This window comes from Saccostrea echinata, unplaced genomic scaffold (assembly GCF_033153115.1).
Source record: "Saccostrea echinata isolate AGI-Se365-2 ecotype Australia unplaced genomic scaffold, CSIRO_AGI_Sech_v1 ptg000005l, whole genome shotgun sequence".
NCBI classification, from domain to species: Eukaryota; Metazoa; Mollusca; class Bivalvia; order Ostreida; family Ostreidae; genus Saccostrea; species Saccostrea echinata.
This window is the reverse complement of record NW_026889754.1, coordinates 16,106,760-16,130,254: the sequence shown is the minus strand read 5'-3', so window position 1 is coordinate 16,130,254 and position 23,495 is coordinate 16,106,760. Positions and strand designations below refer to the sequence as shown.

Here is a 23,495-nt window from a genome sequence, read left to right as displayed (position 1 = left end):
TTGGTTTTAAAATTTTCCCGTTTTTAAGTGTAATATGTTCGCCCTCCTGAATGAAATCACACGTTCCACATCGGGGGTCACCACACTTTTTGACGACTCTCTGGTTGCTAGAGGAAAATTTCGCTTTGGTTAAAATCCGCCTCAGGTTTGGTGCTTGTCTTCTGCTGTTAATTATTGACGATTTGTCCAGAAGATTTTTCATGTTTTCAGATTGTTCTTATATTGGAAAAAATCGTTTCGCTGAATTTAGAATATTGTGGTTACGTGGGTTATGAGTTATCACAAATGGGATGTTCTCTACGTCGTTTTCCTCTGGATGGCGACTTTTTCTTAATTTGGTTATTGGTATGTCTTTTGCCCGGTTGATTCCGTCCTCAATAAGGTTTATTGGATAGTTTTGTCGCCTCAGGTGTTGTTTTAATTCTTGGAGTCTTTTCAAGCGTAGAGTAGGCTCGGTCACAATGGCACAAATACGTCTGGCCATATTGTAAGGAATGTTCCTTTTTGTATGTGACGGATGGCAGGAACGAAAGTCCAAGTATTGGTGAGTATCTGTTTCTTTACAGAATAGGTCTGTAGAAATATCTTCTCCGTTTTTTATTATGAGTATATCTAGAAAAGGAAGTGAATCACGATTCATGTCATTTGTGAAATTAATTGAATCGTGTAATTCATTAATGACCGAATGGAATTTTCTAAGATCCTCTTCACTCCTTGTCCAAAAGATGAAGCAATCATCCAAGTACCTTTTCCAATTCTCTTTAATGTACTGCGTAAAGTCCAGATCAAAGGTTTCCGGTAAAATAGTGTAAAGTTTTTCTTCTAGAAATCCCATAACTAAACAAGCATATGTAGGGGCGATTTTGGTGCCCATGGCAGTACCTTTGATTTGTAGATAATTTTCGTCATCAAAAAGAAAATTATTATTCTCTAGTACAATTCTAAGTCCTTCTAAGATGAAGTTTGCGGGAAATCTATCGTCGATTTCTTCCGGATATTTATCCAACCAATATTTGATTGCCTCAATTCCTAAATCATGCGTAATATTAGTATATAAGCTGGTAACATCAAAACTAACAAGCAGTGTATCTCTTGGTACTGTTTGTGGAATATAATTAAGGAAATCCATATCATCACGAACATAACTGGTCACTTTGGTGCACAGTGGTTTTAAGATTATATCTAGCAGATTGCTTAATCTTTGTGTACTAGATGCAGGTCCTGCAATGATGGGCCTCAGTTTAAGATCATTTGGTCTAGGAAGTTTTATGTACGTAGAATTACATTTCTTGACATTTTTCTGGATTTCTTTACATTTGTGTATTTTGGGAAGACCATAAAAATGGCTAGTTTTAACTTCAAAGTTCGTAAGGTATTCAATTTCGTTTTTCGTGAGGTTACTTTGAAACTTCTTTGTGAGGTTTGTTATTTTAAGCATAGATTGCCGATCCTGATTTTGCTCTAGTTTCTTATAGAACTGATTATCCTGGAGTTGAGATAGGGACATTTCTTTATAGTGTTCTCTGTCCATAATTACTATAGCTCCTCCTTTATCGGCGCTTTTGATAACAATTGTTTGGTCTCTTTTAAGATTTTGCATTGCTTGATATTGATTATGAGGAATATTTGATGTTACCTTTTTATCCGCTATGTTGGATTGAGCTGCCTTTCTAAGACATGAGATATAATCCTCCAAATGTTTATCTCTATTAAGCGGTGGCTTAAAACCCTTCTTATTTTTAACTAGAGATATATCATCATTGGTTTGATTTTGAAAGAATTCCTTCAAGCGTAATTTTCGGCAGAATTCTTCTGTGTCCGTGACGACATCAACCTTCTCAGACTTCGGCGTAGGCGTGAATTTTAAACCATGTTCTAAAAGTTTTATTTCATCACTATTTAAGTCTCTTTGTGATAGGTTGATAATTTTGGGTTCTGTAGAAACTATGTTCTCTGTGTTTTCAGGACAGTTAATTATTTCTTTCGTTTCGTTTGAGTCCAACCCTGTCCTAAAAAAGAATTCCTGGAATTCTGTAGTGACTTATTCCTTATGTTTTTCTGAGTTGTCCTCTGTTTAAAGGAAGAATTCCTAGCATTTTGATATGTCTCTTGTGTTGAGTTTCTCCAAGAGTTTTTATGGTTTGCTTCATTGGGTGCAGTTCTTCCCTTTGCAGTGAATCTCCTTCGATCAATTCTGTGTTGATCGCGTTCTCTGTTTTGAACATACCTAGGGTATTGTTCTGAAGACTTCTTTGAATTACTTTGGGGTCCATGGTGTGGTATTCCTCTTCTCAGTACTTCCGCATATGATAGACGTTTTGAGCTACTTTCTCCGTTTCTGGTAGTAGATCGATGTTCAGTACGTCGATTATTGTTCCCCTTATTATTTTCTTGTTTGTTTCTTAATGTTGGTGTTCTTTTAATCTTTTTAGGCTTTGTTGGTTCTTTCCCATAGTTGATCTCATATTGTTTCAACCATGCAGATTTTGATTCCAGTATCTTCTTGGATTTTTCCTCTTCCCGAGTAACATCGTTATTCCATAACTCCATCAGTTTTTTACAAACGTTGCCACTACTTCTTTTGTTCAATTCCTCTAACATAATGGCGTCAGTATTTTCATACTTGTTTTTGTATTTCGGAACTCGGAGACGAAGCAGTGTAATTTCAGCTTCAAATCTTTGAAGTGCCAAGTTGATCCGGATTTTGGTTTCTTCACTAGGTTCTGTTGTTATTTCCTTAACTCGGAATTTTCTAGGAAAAATAACATTTTCACTGTTTTTCCATTCCTCGTAGGTGTCGGCTAAATTTTCGCTTCTTATGGCATTCCAATAAAACTCCAACATAGCGGATAAAAAGGTAACATCAAATATTCCTCATAATCAATATCAAGCAATGCAAAATCTTAAAAGAGACCAAACAATTGTTATCAAAAGCGCCGATAAAGGAGGAGCTATAGTAATTATGGACAGAGAACACTATAAAGAAATGTCCCTATCTCAACTCCAGGATAATCAATTCTATAAGAAACTAGAGCAAAATCAGGATCGGCAATCTATGCTTAAAATAACAAACCTCACAAAGAAGTTTCAAAGTAACCTCACGAAAAACGAAATTGAATACCTTACGAACTTTGAAGTTAAAACTAGCCATTTTTATGGTCTTCCCAAAATACACAAATGTAAAGAAATCCAGAAAAATGTCAAGAAATGTAATTCTACGTACATAAAACTTCCTAGACCAAATGATCTTAAACTGAGGCCCATCATTGCAGGACCTGCATCTAGTACACAAAGATTAAGCAATCTGCTAGATATAATCTTAAAACCACTGTGCACCAAAGTGACCAGTTATGTTCGTGATGATATGGATTTCCTTAATTATATTCCACAAACAGTACCAAGAGATACACTGCTTGTTAGTTTTGATGTTACCAGCTTATATACTAATATTACGCATGATTTAGGAATTGAGGCAATCAAATATTGGTTGGATAAATATCCGGAAGAAATCGACGATAGATTTCCCGCAAACTTCATCTTAGAAGGACTTAGAATTGTACTAGAGAATAATAATTTTCTTTTTGATGACGAAAATTATCTACAAATCAAAGGTACTGCCATGGGCACCAAAGTCGCCCCTACATATGCTTGTTTAGTTATGGGATTTCTAGAAGAAAAACTTTACACTATTTTACCGGAAACCTTTGATCTGGACTTTACGCAGTACATTAAAGAGAATTGGAAAAGGTACTTGGATGATCGCTTCATCTTTTGGACAAGGAGTGAAGAGGATCTTAGAAAATTCCATTCGGTCATTAATGAATTACACGATTCAATTAATTTCACAAATGACATGAATCGTGATTCACTTCCTTTTCTAGATATACTCATAATAAAAAACGGAGAAGATATTTCTACAGACCTATTCCTGCCATCCGTCACATACAAAAAGGAACATTCCATACAATATGGCCAGACGTATTTGTGCCATTGTGACCGAGCCTACTCTACGCTTGAAAAGACTCCAAGAATTAAAACAACACCTGAGGCGACAAAACTATCCAATAAACCTTATTGAGGACGGAATCAACCGGGCAAAAGACATACCAATAACCAAATTAAGAAAAAGTCGCCATCCAGAGGAAAACGACGTAGAGAACATCCCATTTGTGATAACTCATAACCCACGTAACCACAATATTCTAAATTCAGCGTAACGATTTTTTCCAATATAAGAATAATCTGAAAACATGAAAAATCTTCTGGACAAATCGTCAATAATTAACAGCAGAAGACAAGCACCAAACCTGAGGCGGATTTTAACCAAAGCGAAATTTTCCTCTAGCAACCAGAGAGTCGTCAAAAAGTGTGGTGACCCCCGATGTGGAACGTGTGATTTCATTCAGGAGGGCGAACATATTACACTTAAAAACGGGAAAATTTTAAAACCAAATACCAGTATGAATTGTAAATCTTCAAATTTGATTTACTGTGCAATATGCCCTACCTGTGGAGAACATTATATAGGGCAGACAAATCAACTCAACGCACGAGTTAGGGTTCACAAACAACATATAAGGGACGAAACTGTCAGATGCACCCCATGTTCAGAACATTTTGCTGAGTGTGGTAAAGGAAAATTTAAGATTTTCCCGTTCTACAAAATGTGGACATCGGATGAAAGCGCCCGTGTAACCAAAGAGGACTATTTTATAAGACTGTTTAATCCAAAACTAAATCGCAAATGATAGATTATGTGTTCACAGATTTTATATTATTTCTATGCTTTAATTATACATTGTATTTTAACTGCGTTGAAAAAGTTCATGTAGCCGCTACCACAAACTTCATTGTGACGTCATAATACCTAAGATTTTTACGACGTCATTAGCAACGTTATTGGCAACGTTTTGAACTTTTCATAACTGTCTGAAGAGCCAACATGGCTGAAAGCGCTAACAGTAAAGATTTTATTTAATTTGGACTGTAGCATTCTGTTTTCATTTATTTAAGTATATATATATATATATATATATATATATATATATATATATATATATATATATATATATATATATATATATATATATATATATATATATATATATATATCATTTTTGTCACACCCAAGTACATCACAATGACAATGTTGAATACGTGTGCTCAGGTAGAATCCCTGAAGCAAAATACATTGAACCATGAGCAATGCTTCAGCTTATATAGGGGCTGGAAAAGGACAGTCTTGAGAAAACTAATATGGCAGACCAAGATAACTCTCTTCCTTTTAGGAATCATGTTCAGCTTTTATTAGTATCAAATTTTAAGACACAAACTAACGTATAGAATTTGAAAGAAAATTTTTCACTAGATTTTAGGTGAGGGCTTTTATATTTCACATTAATGTTACTTTTCAGATAACAATGAACTTCTGCAATTTTGTAAAAGTCCTTCTTGCTCATTCATCAAAAGACAAAGCTGCAATTGCCTGGTGGGAAAAAGATCACAAGAACAAGGATGACACAATTCCTACGGCTTATGTTAATAACTTCACTCTCTCGACAAGACTTGAAAATTATAGAAAGTTTGTCAAAAACATACCAAAAATGCAAATTGATCCTGCCCACTTTCAATATTCAATAGGGCGAATCCAGGAATATTTCAGGTCATCCAAGTACTGGAAAAATGCAAATAAAACTGATGAAAGAAGAAAATTCCTGGAGTACTTTTCAATAAAGAAATGGCACTTCTTACCACTCTCTGAAAAAAGTAAACACCAGTTGCAAAACTGTGCCCCTTGCCAGTCAACGTGTTTAAACGCATCATCCTTACACAGCTCTACCTTGAAAGAAAATCAAGATATAATAGAATCTGTGAAAAAAATTGCAGTATCAGCTTCTACTAATACCAAAACAAAAGAACAAGCAGCAATGAAAATTATTAACACCCTGGATCCTACCATTACGGAAGAGTTTGGCATGTCCTTTAAGGATATAGTTAAGAGAAGGTATTCCCTAGATGACAAAAAATCACCAGAAACAAAAAGTAAAAACCTCAGTAACCAGAGAAGCCAAGAAATTAATAACTACCACTTTAGAAGCGCAGGACCTCCAGCATTTCTTGGCAAGTGGAAAATCTTTTAAGAAGCATGACAGAGAGAGGTTGATGGTCACACACATGTCAACAGAAGACTCGAAAGCTGAACAAGAAACAAGAACTGAAAAGGAAAAGGTGGGAAAAGTCAAAGTTAAGCCACACCATGGACGGTTTGAAAGATATTCCTTTGACAAAAAAGAGTTTCTCAATGACATCAAGAGTACTCCTGAAGGCAGTCTTGTAAACTGGACAGAGAAGGCACGAAGGTACAATGTGCGAATCAATGGAAAATTTCCTTTAAATGCAGGTCAAGTTGTAGCACAGTTTGCAAAAGAAAATGGTATAGAGATAAGGAAATTCAACACCAAATTTCAAGCAACTCCCAACAACAAAGACTACAGGAGAAGAATTCGTAGAATCAAGAAAAAAATTGGAACAAGGGTGTCAGTTCCTACTCCCCGATCAAGTAAAAAGTTGAGAAGAGAGATGAAACAGAAAATAGACAGCGGAGAAATCTACATGGGAGAAAAAGTCACACCAAAGATATCTAAAACCCATACCATCAATAAAGAAGGATCACTTGAAGAGAAAAAAACTGTAATTTATGGAAGAAAAATGCCACTCAAGAAAATATTCGATGAAGAGACGAAACGCCAGGAAGATCTTAAGATACTTCGATTACATCCTGAGCACTATTATGATAATTTGCAAGAAGATGAGGCAGAAGGCATTTTAAAACAGCTAAGTGAGACAACTCGAGACAATGGAAGCAACAGAAAGAAACTAAAACAGTTACAAAGGGTTCGGCATGTCAAACTTCGGCACGACCATTCAGATCTTCTAAACCGATCATATGTAAGTAATATGGTGTCTTTTATCTATGACCCTGCTATTTACCTTACAGATAGCGAGTACTCAGAGCTTTACAATGGACAAAAAAAAGCACTGTTCAGAGTCTGGTGGAAAGGCCTCGTCTTTATTTACTTGGACAATCTCCAAGCACAGACGCAGATCAGCTTTCATACACGCAAACAAGATTAGCAGACCTTCCAGAATGCATCACCTCAGTTACCAGCCAAGGCATTGTACTGACCAATAAGATCAGGGTCTTCAGTGGAGATGGGCCTGCTAGACAGTTCGAGTCTGGTCAGCAGCGTGGTGGCCATTACCCGTGTATCTGTGGAATTCATGCAAAAGAGCATACAAACCTCGAGTGCTGTTTCAGGAAAGAGCCCATATCTCTTGAAGATCGGAGGCTTCTGATAACAAGGGGTATTCTATGGAGGAAGTTTAAAGATGGCCTCATAAATCCTTTTGCCAACCTCAGCAAAGATGAGCTGGTTGAGGAGTTGGAAGCAAGGAATGTCGACACTTATCAACTTAAGAAACCTGAGCTCCAAGACAAACTAAACAGCCTCCTCCATGGAATACAAAGACCTCCAGCTCTCATGACTGATGACTTGCTGAAAACTTCCCAAGATCTAGGAGTTCCTGATTATGAGGTACTTGGTTGTGAGCCTCTTCACGACATTACTAACGTCGTTCAGAACATGATTACAGAACTTCAACATCACATTGAAAATAAAGAAGTTCGAAAGGAGTTTGAAAATTTCTACAATTCCACCATTGCAGAAAAAAAAAACCAAATCAAAGGCTCAGATGCTAGACTATATGCAATCAAGTTAGCTAAATTCACTGCAAACAAACTGCTGGAAAACAAAGTTGAAGAAAACATTTTCAATTTGGTATCATCTCTGGTGGAAATTATCAAAATTGGTTACAGCCCTGATCATGCAAGAACAAAACGAAACATTCTTAGGCTCTACAACCAAACCTTTATCTTTGCCGTCCTCTGCAAGACAATAATTGCAACACCACAAAAAATGACATCCAGGAAGTTTTATGGTGCTCACTACCACAGCCTGACTACTCATGCATCTGATGTTTATCGACTGTTCTGTCTGCGATCGATCATTCCTGAACAAGAAGAAAGGGGATTTGGGGACCTACGCCAAATATCTGAGAACACAAGTAATCGACAGGCAGAGTACGTCATTGACAATGCCGTCATGAGATTCAATGCACAGCAACAAAATGAATGCAGAGAAGATGCACTTGCCATCCAGGAATCAGTCATCAGTCAACAAGGAAAGTTGTTACCACCTTCGAAGAATAGTTTAATACCTAATGAATGGCTTCATTCCAAATCCTCCCTTGTTCAAAGTCATTTGGAAAGGATTTCTGATTTCGTTATTGACCAGCAATGGTGGACAGAGACCAGTAGTGGCTTGGAGTTTCATGATGGTCCTTTGGAAACTCCATGTTCCAATAAACCTACCAGTCATTATCGTTCAACCTCCTTGAAACAAGAACACCAGAGAGTGAAGGGCATCTGGCAAACAGTGGTACAAAGATTCAAGGCGGGTGAAATCAAGATTCCACTGAGACGCATCGAAGTCTACAACAAAGCAGGCAGAATGGAATTCTGTTATCCCCCAACAGGTAGAAATCTACACCACAATTCATCTTCTTCTTTTTAAAAATTAATAATTTATGTATCTGTTACTTACTGTAAATATCTTTTTCTAGGATCTGCTGCTAAAAATGAAACAGCTTCAAACCTGCCAATGACTGCTGAGCATGATCTTTCTAGTATGGAACCTTTATATGGTAATTAAAATAAAATAGAGTTTACGTAATTAAGATTCAGACATTGTTTTTTTTAATTTTTTCTGTTAAATAGATTATTAAACTAGAGGCTCATTGGCCACAATGCTCATTTGAGTGACTAAGGCCCTTCTGTTTTTCATTGGCAAATTTTTTCCCTATTTATTCCTCCATTAAATCTTTTATCTCCTATTGTGACCTCTCCCTACCCCTTAGGGTCATGATTTGAACAAACTTGAATTTCCAATACCTGGGGATGCTTCCATATCAATATGACTAATCATAACTTTGCTGTTGGTCAAAAGATTTTTATTATAGTCTTTTGTATGTATTCGTATGTAAAACTATGACTGCCAATTGTTGCCTCACCCTTCCCTTGGGGGTCATGATTTGAACAAACTTGAATCTACACTTTGTCAGGGAAGCTTTCATGTAAGCTTCGAACAAACTTGAATCTACACTTTGTCAGGGAAGCTTTCATGTAAGCTTTATCTATTCTGGCCCAATTGCTCTTGAGAAGACTTTTAAACAACCCCACCCAATTTCTTAATTATCTCCCTTCAGAAGAGGTTGTCATGTGGCCCTTCATTTGAACAAATTTGCCTCCCCTTCACCCAAAAATACCGTGCCAAGTTTGGTTGAAATTGAGTTAGTGATTCTAGGGAAGGTGAAAGTGTGAAAAGTTATGACGACAGTGGACAAAATTTCAGAAAAGCTTACTTGAGCCTTCGGCTCAGGTGAGATAAAATGAGATAATTTTTTTTTCATAAATACTATTTTTTCTTAAATTATTTTAAAATCTAAATAAATTCAATTTTATATTGACTATAAATGTATAAAAATGTTACAATTTGAACAACTATCTTAGATGAACCTGGTGTTTGCATGGAGAGTAACCATGATGAACCGCTGGATGAGGAAGGATCTGTGTTTACCCATGTCAAGAAACCTACAAATGGTAAAAAATAATTAAGAAATTGTTAAATAACATTAGATGTCTATTCATGTTGCTCACTTGTGTCAGCTTACTTTAGGTATTGCAGCAGAATGTATGTGGCTTGTTTTTGTTGTAAGAAAATGATTTTGGTAGCAAGTTGAATGATTGTAAATAGACTGGCGGAGCTTTGTATTAAGAAAAACCCCTTCAATGTGCATCACAACTCTCTTTTCCTGAAAAGTAATTGAGCACTCAAACAAAAGAGTGTTGTCACAAGGGCATTTTTAAAATGGTATCCCAATTTAAACATTTTTTTCCATTTAGTTGACAAGTCTAAATACCTCGCATGTATTTTCAGGGACCACCATAGTTGGCACCATGACATCAGCAGGAGATGAAGGGTTACCTCCTCCTAGCTATAGTGTTGCTCACGACACTGAGCCCTCTCTGTATAAATTCAGCAGGGTACCTACAAATGGTAAAAACAAAATGATATTGTGCAACAATTAATTGAATTCTTAAGATTTTTGAATTGAAATGATGTTTTAGTTGACAAGTCTACATACCTCACATGTACTTTCAGGGACCATAAAAACTGGTAACATGACCTCGGCAGGAGGGTTACCTCCATCTACCACTCAAGTCCAATATGAATCTGAACCCTCTGCGTTTGATTTAAGCATGGCACCTGATAATGGTAAAAATAATACATATGTATATTGTACTTTGATAAGTTTAATCATTTGAACATTAAAATTTGTTGTTATTTAGTTGACAAGTCTACATACCTCACATGTACTTTCAGGGCCCACCATACTTTCCACTACCACTTCAACAGGAGTTGAAGGGTTACCCCCTACTACCTTAAGTGTCACAAACCACACTGCACCATCTGATTTGCATCCCAGTGAGGCACCTGGAAATGGTAAATACAATATACCTTGTGCCATGATATTTTTGATGGACTTAATATTTGAAGTAAAATTCTTGCATTCTTTAGTTGACAAGTCTTCATACCTGATATTCTATGGTACACAATAACTGGCAGAGTGACTTATACAGGAGTTGAGGGATTATCTCATCCTTGCTTAAGTGTTGAAAATAATACTGAACCCTCCGTTCTTCGTTTCAGCAGGGCTCCTGAAAATGGTAAAAAAAATACATATATTTTGCTTTGATATGTTTAACCATTTACACATTTGAATTTACAAATTTATGTAAGTTCAATTTCTGTTGCCAAGTCCAAATATTTTGCATTTACTTTCAGGGTCCTCAAAACCTAAAACCATGACCTCAGCAGGGGTTGAAGGGTTACCTCCTCCTAGCTATAGTGTTGCTCACGACACTGAGCCCTCTCTGTATAAATTCAGCAGGGTACCTACAAATGGTAAAAACAAAATGAATTGATTTCTTAAGATTTTTGAATTGAAGCGATTTTTCAAAAAAGTCAACAAGACTAGTCTAAATACCTCAGATGTACTTTCAGTGTCCATGATAGTTGGCACCACCTCTTTAGCAGGAGTTGAAGGTTTACCTCCTCTCAGCTTAAGTGTCGCACACGACACTCAACCCTCTGAGCTTCATCTCAGTAAGGCACCTGAAAATGGTAAATACAATATACACTGTGCTATTATAAGTTCAATTGTCTTAATATTTTTACATAAATTTATTGCTTATTTACTTGACTAGTTTACATACCTCACATGTACTTTCAGGGTCCACCACAGCTGGCATCATGACCTCAGCAGGAGTTGATAGTTTACATCCTCCTAGCACTCATGTCAGACAGGAAACTGAATACTCCGAAATTGATTTACGTATAGTACCTGAAATTGGTAAAAATAATATATTTTGTATTTTGATAAATTAAAGCATATAAATTCAAATTTTTGCCCTTTTTTTTCAATAGTTGAGTCTAAATACCTCACCTGTACTTTAAATTCCACCATAGTTGGCACCACCCCTTTAGCAGGAGTTGAAGGTTTACCTCCTCCCAGCTTAAGTGTCGCACACGACACTCAACCCTCTGAGCTTCATCTCAGTAAGGCACCTGAAAATGGTAAATACAATATACACTGTGCTATTATAAGTTCAATTGTCTTAATATTTTTACATAAATTTATTGCTTATTTACTTGACTAGTTTACATACCTCACATGTACTTTCAGGGTCCACCACAGCTGGCACCATGACCTCAGCAGGAGTTGATAGTTTACATCCTCCTAGCACTCATGTCAGACAGGAAACTGAATCTTCTGAGTTTCATTTAAGCATGGCACCTGGAAATAGTAAAAATAATAAATACTTATATTTTACTTTGATAAGTTAAATCATTTAAACATTTAAATTCAAATTTTTATCTTTTTTTTTTAATGGACAAGTTTAAATACCTCAATGGCAAATACAATATACTTTGTGCTATGATAATTTCTATTGTCTTAATATTTAATATAAAATTAATGCATTATTTAGTTGGAATGTCTACATGCCTTACGTATACTTCTAGGGTCCACCAAAGGTAGCTCCATGCTTTCAGCAACAGTTGACAGTTTACCTGGCTTTAATGTCAGACACATTGAACCCACTGCTCTTCAATTTGGCAGGATATCTGAAAATGGTAATAACAATATATTCTGTGCTACGAGGTTTAATTATTATTTAAATAACATTGTTGTGTTCTTTTTAACTGACAATCTTACATATTTCATATGTATTTTCAGGGTCTAAAATAGCTGGAACCAAGAATTTAGCAGGATTCCACGTGTTCCCACCTTCAAAGTCTAATACTGATCACAGTGTTGGAGTTTCTCAACTTCACAGCAGCAGAGTATCTACAAACGGTAATTAGTCCCATGTTTTGATAGATTTTGTGAATTATGTGATAAAATTCAGAAGTTTGAACAGTTTTTGTTGATCAGCCATTCGGATTCGTTTATCATTGGATAATTCATACCATTACTGTTCTTGATTTAAGTAAATAGATAATTCATAGCAAGAATATTCTTGATTTATTATAAACAATTGATCTGAAATATTAATATTACTTCATATTTAATGTTTGTAGCAGCTGTTCATCGGAAAAGGTGCAAAAGAAAACTTTTTGATACATCTGAACAGGACAATGAACAATGTTCAACAGGTACTCTATGAGTTTATGTATTACTATTTTTAACAAGAGGCCCAGGGGCCACATCGCTCACCTGAGCACTGTGGCTAGGAAAAGAGGAAAAATCAGTTTTGTATTGAAAAGCTTATATGCATAAGTGGTCCCAACCTACCCCTAAAAGGGAGTGGGGGGGGGGGTGATTTGAACAAAATTAAATCTACATTAAATAAGGATGCTTACATGATTTTTTGACTGTGACTTTTTTCTCTACAAGTCTGAACTTTCATTGTGGCCCCACCCTACCCCCGGGGGTCATGATTTGAACAAACTTGAATCTACACCACCTGAGGATACTTCCATATAAATATGACCAATCATAGCTTTGCTGTTCTTGAGAAGAAGATTTTTGAAGATTTTTCCTATATATTCCTATGTAAAACTTTGATCGTCCATTGTGGCCCCACCCTACCCCTGGGGGTCATGATTTGAACAAACTTGAATCTACACTACCTGACAAAAATTCCACATGAGTTTCATCTTTCCTGGCCCACTGGTTCTTGAGAAGAAAATTTTTCAATAATGCCGTTAATTTTTTGCTATTTCGTAATTATCTCCCCTTGGAGGAGGGCGTAGCCCTTCATTTGAACAAACTTGAATCCCTTTCACCCAAGGATACTTTGTGCCAAGTTTGATTGAAATTGGCCCAGTAGTTCTGGAGAAGAGGATGAAAATGTGAAAAATTTACGACAACAACGACGACCACAGACAACGGACAAATTTCGATCAGAAAAGCTCACTTGAGCCTTCGGCTCAGGTGAGCTAAAAAAAACTTTCTACTCAATGAGACCTGTTGCATCCCTGAATTCTTATTCATTTACAGTGATTGGGAATGGCATAGTCACACTGAAGTGAAAATAGTGCATTAAGTAAATAAGCCACTCAAGCACATATTCAATTTTCAAAATTTGCAAGTCTAGTCATTGTTTGTGGGCAAGCAAAATTTATTTTAGTTTGTGGAAACTCAATTTCATGGGTTATTCATTTATGCAAAAGAATCAATGAATCAATGTTTACAAAAAAATTGTTCATGGGGGTGTAAATTCTAGGGTAAGGGTGACCCACGAAATCAATGAACATTAGTCCTCTGCGAACAATGTTGATTCCACATTATACGTGAAGGATTAGATATAGTAAATAAAAAAGTGTGTTGTTGCATATATCCTATTTATTTATTGGTTTCATTATTTTAAAAAAGGCCCCTTAGAATATATTAATGGTCCATTAATTTTAAAAATGGCGCAGTAAAAATATTGACATGACTAGACAGGTGGAGCCCCTGTCACATTGACTTTCATAGCCTTCCCAATCACTGCATTTACTTTTTTTTTTAATTTTAAGGACTTCTACAGATATGAAATTAATAGTACTTAGTTGCATCAGTTTTGCTTATTTGAAATATATGTTACATACCTTTAGTAGCCAAAAAAGGGCTTAATGATGCATCAGAGATTCATACAATGTGTTAGGAGTGATATATAATTTTTTTTTTTTTACTTTTTTCCCCCACAGCAAAAAAACTCCGCACTGAAGATATAATTGTGCGTCTTCTCGGAAAAACTGAAGATGTTGACAAGTTATTGAGGTATAGACGACTGATCCGGCAAGACAAATCATTCTTAAAGGACTACGAATCTGCTTTGGCTAAAATTCAAACCCAAATAAGTAAAAAACAAAGAGAATTGAAACAAAGTCATCCAAACTCACAAGACACTATGCATGCAGAAGAACTCTTGCAGCACTGGGGGGTTTATTACAGTTAGAAACAGATACGAGTCTTAAAGTTACAGTTTAGATGTTGAACATTCCTTCTTTTTGAAAATTGATTTTGTCACAAATTTTGCATGTCAACTCATTAATTGCAGTGATCCTGCACTCACTGAACAATTCGGCCACAGTTTCTTTTATTTAAGTCTGCCGATATAATAGCTAATGCCTATCATGATGGTTGGTAGTGAACTTATCTGAACATCTCTGCATTACAGAATGTTAACGTTTACATTCAGGGTTGGATTAGTAATGCCTAAATTCTAGGGCTGTCACAGTTAAAATATTTTTCGGGTCAGTTCGGTTCTGAAAATTTTTGATTCGATTTCGGATTTTTCTGTTTTGATTATTTACACCTATTTTAGACCTTAATTTCATGGATAAAAAATTGATTAATCTTTTTTGGTTACATTAAATTCACTTTCAAAACAAGTCTCAAACATGTAAATCCCTTGACGCCTGTGTTTAGGGAAATAGGCCGACTATTATCTACAACATAACCACTCTTGCAGATTCTAATATATAAATCAGACCCGTACCGAAATCTGGAAAAATGAAACCGAAACCAAACCGAACAACTTGGACTGTGGTTTTCGGTTATTTTGGGTAACATTGACAGCCCTACTAAATTCCCCATCATTCATCTTTTTTTCATCTTCTCAATTTAAATAATGAAGAAAATGTTGTTGTTTTTTTAAATTCTGTTTTAATTGTATATTAAATCTTATTATTGCTATACTTCAGTATATTTAAGGAAATAAAATTGTTCAGAAAAAATATATACACTATGAAAATAATTTTCTTTATAAAGTTTCAATTAAGAAATGAATTTAATTTTTGAAGATTTATGAGGACATGAACTACGATGCTTCACGCCGACATATTTCATGAAGCGTGTTTGTGCTTCATGATAAATATGCCGGCATGAAGCGTTGTAGTTCATGCACCTCATGAATTTTCAAAAATTAAATTCATTTCTTATATTTACATTATTTTTCTGACGAGAATCCACAGTCATGTCATTCAACTGTCATTTTTTAAGCAAAACAGTTTGCACTATAGTTTTGACATCACATACGATATTATGATGTAACAATTGAGATATTCATGCTCATCCTTGGTAGTTCATGAGAAACTGAACCGTCTTCTTCTATGCAAAGAATCTTATTAATAAAGAAAAATATTTGGGAATGTAAATATTCATTAATGAATAAAAACTAAATAAGTTCATCTGTTTGATATGCTGCCTGTTGACCCTTTTCTACCTAAATTTGAATTTAATATTAAACAACATATGTATATATATAGTTTTTAAAGTGTTAAAAAAAATAGAGGTAGTTAGTCATTTCCTTGAAGAGATAAGTGTACTCTCCCAAAATTTTTAGGTTAAATTTGTTCCTGAAAATTAAGTAAATTTTTTATTCAATTTTTTTTTTACAAATGTTGTGTAAACAGGTAACAAATGCTGTGAATGCATATATCATTCTTGTACACTACAAAAACTGTATGGTATCATGAAAAAAGAAGCGAGTGAAAGAAATACTCTTAATACAATTTTGTAATATTTTTGCTTTCTTGGGTAGTGTGCTTGTACCTTCATTTCTGTCATCAAAATGCAAAAGCTTCATTTTATTTTTATTTCTCCGACTGACCCTAATTTTTAAAAAAAAATTCCATAAACCAAGAAATTAAAAAAAACTGCAGCCTTATTTTGGGTATTATACACGAATTCAATGAATTCCACTTGACGTGTATTTTGCTTTTCATCTTATATTTTCTTAACAAAAATGTAATCAACAATCTTCCATCAGGGACTTTTTTATTACATAATCGATTCTCTAATTCACCTCAAAATAGAGAAAAATATTGGTACTTGAAATTATTCACTTTTCTTGTTTAATCAGCAATGTAAAATAAATTAAATCTCAACTGTATGTGTAGAATGAATGTTGGATTAAATCCTGGCAACACTAAATCATGCTGTTTTTGTTTTCTGACAATGAATTTTTAATTAAGAAATAAGGTATCATTTTAAATATCTAATCGGGATATATTACATCTATTATGGTAAATTATGGTAAATTTGATCTCGTAACAACCTGTATTTATACCCCGATAGATGTTTTAAAATGATACCTTATTACTTATATAAATTTACATTTGTGACTTATTATATTTTACAGTTGCCTGATTACAATCTTTAATGTGTGAATGTTTTATTTTTCAAACTCAACAGTAAGTGTGTGATCCATTGCTTGCGTGTTGACCCTTTATGACGTCACTGAGAAATTACGTCAGACATTTATGACGTGAGGAACCCATATTTATACAGACATAGATACGCATTGCTTTTAATAGTGTTATATAAAAGAAAACATTTGCAACTGTAAATTTAAAGTTCTGTTCTTTCAGACACTGTTTTCTATATAAATCATAGTACGAAATATTTTGAAATGGACTATTTATGACCTTCACTGGAACTTCTCAGTGTTTAATGTTTAACCGAATAGGACATTGCTACGAAAAATCAAAACCTTTATATTTTGTTGGATTTAAACCTTTTACGATAAGAAACAAAAGTTTGATAGTGATAGGGACTTAAAAACAAGTGGTCGAAGTCCGAGCAAGCTTGTGTGACACTAGTCTGAAATTCGTAGAGAGGTCAGATAAAATTTTTAGTCTCTCAGAATCTCTCTGAGATTACCTGAAGGGGTGTTGAGATAATCAAGAAGGGAAGCGTGCCCAACCCAATGCTGCAATATTATAAACCTGCATGTTAATTCAACTGGCAGTGACTTGTTGAACAATCTATCTCAACATGCTCAATACAGGTGTGGGGAAAGATGTATTTTTTTGCATGTTAGGTCAGGTCTAGTGCTTTACTGGACAAAGCTAGTCGAAATTGGAGGAAGTAGCCCATCTGGTCTAGTACTCGTTGACCTAAGCATATTCTGAACCAGAATTTGCTAAATGAAAATATTTACATCATAGAGAACCAAACCGAAAAAAATTTGCTCATCGAGGGTAAACAAATCAACATTTGAACATACTAGCTTTTAGCCAAAGTTATGCCATAAACTACTTCTGCATCGAATTTCTCTCAAAACTGAAAATAATCTGACGATGTATGTACACGTGTGGTCCGTAGGACAAACTCATTTAGACAGACTTGATAGAATGCATGTTTTACCTAGTAGTAGTACACGTGCTCCCACGTACAACATTGCTTTTAACACTTAAATAACGAAACAAACAGCATAAAAAACAAAAAGAATAAAGTCAACAGTATCACTTTTAATATACATACCTGAAATTAATCCTCTCACCATTCCGATGACATAAACTATGCCTTCTTGTCCCGAGCACCTGTTCAAAAAAAATCCTGACCATGCTCTCCGCGATCAAGCTTTCGACTGAAGCCGATCACCAATTGGGCATGCGCGAAAAACAATAACGTGTTTCCTTTCATCGAGAAAAACATGATGCATAATTAATAAATTCCCAGAAAAAGGTTTTTATTGCTAAGTATTTGATACATTGGAATAATTACAGCCATGAAAAAAGAGAATCATGCATTAGTTTATAAATGTCAGTGAAAACATATGTATAACTGTGTATGCAGACTGCAGCGGAGTTCTCATTGTGACGTCACAGTGCAACATTTTCGCGGATTTTTAGCTCCCCAAATTCTATATGCTTCCTTAACACCCCCGCGTCTGAGTGTAGTCGTTTTGGAAGGCCATAATGAAGAACAAAGTTGTTATAAAAAGCTTCGGCAGTTGTTTTGGCAGTTTGATTTCTTGTAGGTACGGCAACGGCATATTTCGTAAAGTGATCAGTGATTACTAAAATATGTTGATATCCGCCTTTTGAAGTTTCTAATGTCAGATAATCCAAACAGACTAATTCTGAAGTTTGTATGTTGACTAAAGGAGCTCTGTCAGTGGTTTGGCAATTTTCTTAACAGGCATTTTTTACAACCTTTAATCCATTCCTCGATATGATATGTCATACCAGGCCAGAAAAATCTCTCTCTAATAAATGATGTTGTCTTATCTCTCCCTGGATGACCAATGTTGTTTGGGAATACTTCAAAACTTCGTTGACTAAGTCAGGTGGTATAACAAGTTGTTGATGTGTCTCGGAATCCAGTGTTGTTTCTCGGTACAGCTTATTGTCGATGATCTTGAATTTGTCAAAGTTCTTTCTGAATATTGTTGATTCTTGTGTTGGTGGGAACTCATGTTTCCTAGGAAATCTCTTCTGCTCCACATAGTATATCCAGTCTCTTATGATAGGATCCTGATGTTGTGCTTTCTCAATATCAATATGATGAATATGCTGGCACTGTACTGACATCAAGGGCTGAAGAGTTTCATAGTTGAAACTTAAGCTTTCTATGTAAGGTTCTTGAGGCTGAACATGGATGCTTGCTATAGTCCTTATACAGTCTTGTGAGATTGGCAGGTAATCCTTAGGTTCTACAGCAGGTAATCTTGAGAGTGCATCAGCGTCTGAGTTGTTACGTCCTGGTCTGTAGAGAATATTAAAGTCAAATGCTGCCAATGCTGCCACCCATCGATGTCCAGTCGTGTCCAGTTTTGCTGTTGAAAGTACATATGTTAACGGATGTTGTCTGTTATTACTGTAAATTTCTTGCCAAATAGATAGTCCTGAAATTCTTCCGTAACTGACCATTTCAGCGCCAAAAATTCCAATTTATGTTCCGGATAGTTGCGTTCTGATTTACTTAATCTTCTACTAGCATAGGTAATTACATGGTTGATTCCTTCCTGTTTTTGATAGAGAATGGCCCCTAAACCAACTGAACTGGCATCCGTATGAATTTCAAATGGTAGGTCAAAATTAGGATAAGAAAGGATGGGTGGGGATGACAAACACTGTTTCAGCATCTGGAAAGCTTCTTCCTGATCTTGCTCCCAATGCCACTCAGGAATCCTAGTTTTCTTCTTCATTGTTGTTTTTGACTTGGTGGTTGATGGTATAAGATTTAAGAGGGGTCTGGCTATTTTTGAAAAGTCTTTGATAAATTTTCGATAATACCCCCAAAAACCTAAAAAAAACTTCCTAACCTCCTCTGGTTTTGTGGGTGTAGGCCACTCTTTAATCTTCTGAACTTTATCATCATCAGGTTCTATTCCCTTAGTAGATACAATATGGCCCACATATTTTATTCTTCTCTTAACCAAAGAACATTTCTTTGGTGATAATTTGATCCCACAATCCTTCAGTCTTTGGAATACCATCCTCAATCTGTCTAGATGTTCATCAAAATTATCTCCTGAAAACACAATAGCATCATCCAGGTAAATAAAACAGATGTGATGATGAAGATCCCCTAAACACTCCTCCATTAGTCACTCTTACGTTGCTGGAGCATTAACTACTCCCATTGCCATTCGATTATGTTCAAAGAAACCCAAGGGACCGACAGTGAAAGCAGTTCTCTCCTTGTGTTCTTCTGCTATAGGGATCTGGTAATATCCTGACTTCATATCTAGGAGAGAAAACAAAGTATTTCCAGCAAGCGAGTCCAATATCTCATCGATACGAGGAAGAGCATAGTTATCCTTCTTAGTCTTGCTGTTAAGATGGCGATAGTCTATGCAGATCCTCAGTTGTCCATTTTTCTTTCGTACTAGGACGACGTTTGATGAGAATGATGAGTGCGATCTCCTAATAATTCCGGCAGCTAATTGTTGCTCTATGTGCCCTCTCACTTCATCAATCATAGATGGTGGAATGCGACGGAAACGTTGCTTAAAAGGCGTTTCATCATCAAGCTCAATTCTGTGTTCCACAAAAGGGCAGTATCCAATGTTAGTGTCTCCTTTTGAGAATAAGGAATCATAGTCATTGAGCAATTCTTCAATTTTCTCTAGCTGCTCCTGAGAGAGTTCATCTCGAGGCAGGTCAATTTGCTCCAATACATCTGATGTTTCTGATGAGTTGTTCCTTGGAAAATTTTGGACACTGACTTGTTGCACTTCACACAGTAACGCATGAGGGTAGACTGTCACTTTGTTTGTAGTAACATTGTTGATGTGCACTGGTACTGGAAAATTCCTTGCAGTATCGTAGGTGATGACATTGGGCTCTATATCCAGATCAGCTGGAATACGAGAGTTGACAGTTGGTGACAGCATACCATACACAGGATGGTAAGGTAACTCATCATGCAGGTATCCCTGGATGACCACACTGCTGTTGGGTTGTATAGTCCCAGGTCTCTCCTAAGCTGACTTCACCAGTGCTAGCACGTATGAACGTCTGGATAACTCACGCTCACGCAGGGTCATACATCGAAAGTCAAGGTACCATGGAGTATGTAATTATGCCTTCTGTAGAAATCTGACACCAAATTTCTGTTTTGTTTCCATAAAAAGTACAGAAAGGATGTTGGTCCCAATAAGAACTGGTACTGACTCATGGTAAGTAGTCTCATTCACTATGAGAAACAAACACTCAATTGTCGCTGGTGCCTCAGAAATGCCTTCAACTCGTAGTTCACATGATATTACGCCATGATATGGCAATTCTGTCCCATCAGCACACTCAAGAGTAAGTAAGCAATCAACTGGCTGCAGTGGAATATCCTGTAGATGGGTATCATAAAATTTGCGACTTATAGTCGACACAGCAGATCCAGTATCGATGAGTGCCTGTGTCAGCACACCTTGTATCTGCACTTCTATCTCATTAGATGACCCGACAAGTGTTGTATTTTGTCTCGATAAGTGTTTCCTAGTCTTTCGTGGAATAAAATCATGTTGACGTCTTGAATGGTCTAGTCTAACATGGCAATTTGTGTCTAGGTGTCCATGTTGTCCACATCTAATGCATAAAATTTGTGAGTTGATTTCAGTGGGACAAGGTTCCTCCATAAAGCCGCCAATTTGTCCCTCATTAGTGGCTTCTATTGGTTTAAATTGAAATTTCTACCACGGTATCCACCATATCCACTTCTGTTTTGGTATGTGGATCCTCGGTTTCCTCTATATCCTCCTCTGTTTGGACATGATGATCCTCGACTTCTCCCATAACTTCCAGGGTTTCCTGAATAATTGTAATTCCCTGTATAAGTTGGTTCCGTTCTGGAAGGCAAATAATCCTTTGACTTTGATTTTTGGACTTCTCGCTCCATGTCTCCTATTCTTTTGTCCATATCCTCTAATTTTCTAAGGATCAGGTCCATAGAAGAATCTTTGTCTCCAATTTTGGATACTTGAGGTTTCTTCTTGTCATTTAATGATGATGATGGTGCTGATAACTTCATGTCAAGCTATGTAATTCCTTTCTCAGTGTTTCAAAGTCATTGATGGTGTCATACTTGTAGCGGCTCGCATTCCGGAGATTGTTATCACTAAACCCAGACCATAATATTGTTCTCAGCATCTCATTCACATCATTACTGATAGCCTTCCTCTCAATGCATCGCTGTAAGATGCTCTGCAATCTCATGCCAAAGTCCACTACAGTTTCTCCTTCCTCCTGTTTAGAAGCATAGAATTGCTGAATCAGCTTCTCACTGGGGTAGATGTTACCATAGACTCCATCCAGTTTGGATAATATCTGCTGAGGAGTTGCGTCTGTGGGAAATGTAAGCAGTAGACTCCTAGCTTTATCCTTTAAGGAGGATCTTATTGCTTGAAAGATTATGTGAGTTGCACAAGCACCATCCCTGAGAGCACACTGCACATCATTTTTCCAAACAACAAATGCTGTCTCATTTTTTTTCTCTCCAGAAAATACAGAAAACCGAGGACGAACAGTTGATGAATCAAACACAAATCCTGAGCATGTATCCGAATGTGATGGTTGAATGTGTTCCTGAGGTTCAAATTTGACTGTTGATGGTTTGCGAACTTTTGGCCTAGCTCCATCCTCCGCGGCGGGTGTGCTTTGGTCCAAAGGTGTCCTCAATAGCTGGTACTCATCATTTGTCAAGATCTTATATTCTGTGTGCTCAGACAAGTAATCGATCATACGTTGGATTTGCTGTTGATTAAGTGCACTGTCTTCACCCTTCTTCAAATGAACGCTTTGATCTGATGCCATGATTTTGCTTAAGATCTCTAATCACTAAGTACTATTGTAACTAAGCTCTAATAGTATATCAACTTGTGTAAAACTAATTAAGAATCTAACTCAAGAACTGTAAATAATTAAAGCTTTTTTACAAATCAGTTGTCAGGTTTCTTCTTGCAAATAAATTTAACACATGATAATCAATGCTGAAAAAAAATCTAGATTAAAGGCTGAAAAAAAAATTAAATTAATAAATGCTGAAATAAATTTAAAATTAAATTCTGAAAAAAATAATTCAATTTAAATTGAAAACACACTAACTTCTAAGTCTGTAGCTGAAAATAAATAAATTAAGGATAAATACTTTCAACCTTGGTCAAATGCAAAATACAGTATTCACAATTTAGTATTCCTGTAATAAAGTGTTCTATGAAAGATAAATCGTCAATTGCAATAAACTAAGGGCAGATAATTCTACACAGTGATCAAAGGTGTGTCTGCTCAAGCGTGACGATCTTCGCGATAGCACTCGTCTAGACTGGAAATTTAAATTTATTAATAGCACTATACAAACTTGAATACTCTGCACAAACTAATGGTTTCAAAGTGTATTATATAAAGAAAAAAACCAGTCAAAATAATATTCTACTATATATGTACACTACAATAACTACTACTGTCTAATTCTAACTTATAAAATACACATAATTATATACAAACCACTGAACGCGATTCGCGATTGATCTAGATCTCAGGTAAACACAGGCAAAGGCTTCAGAAAAGACACGATTACATGTAGAACCGACAGTGTAATACTAT

The 23,495-nt window shown here is 35.9% G+C and overlaps 2 protein-coding genes across 2 annotated transcripts; one reads left to right on the top strand and one right to left on the bottom strand.

The window, feature by feature from the left end:
• Positions 1-2,962: 2,962 nt before the first annotated feature.
• On the top strand, positions 2,963-4,078 carry LOC133179719 (uncharacterized). The gene has a single exon (XM_061314412.1). It carries the CDS (start codon positions 2,963-2,965, stop codon positions 4,076-4,078), a length of 1,116 nt encoding a protein of 371 aa, XP_061170396.1.
• A 17,842-nt stretch (positions 4,079-21,920) lies between these two features.
• Positions 21,921-22,706, bottom strand: LOC133179718 (uncharacterized). Its single transcript, XM_061314411.1, has one exon. The coding sequence runs from the start codon at positions 22,704-22,706 to the stop codon at positions 21,921-21,923; it is 786 nt and encodes a 261-aa protein (XP_061170395.1).
• Between the last annotated feature and the right edge of the window lie 789 nt (positions 22,707-23,495).

What these genes read in the sequence shown, in the direction of transcription:
- LOC133179719 (XM_061314412.1), top strand. Translation starts at nt 2,963, where the DNA reads ATGGACAGAGAACACTATAAAGAAATGTCCCTATCTCAACTCCAGGAT.
- LOC133179718 (XM_061314411.1), bottom strand. Translation starts at nt 22,706, where the DNA reads ATGGCATCAGATCAAAGCGTTCATTTGAAGAAGGGTGAAGACAGTGCA.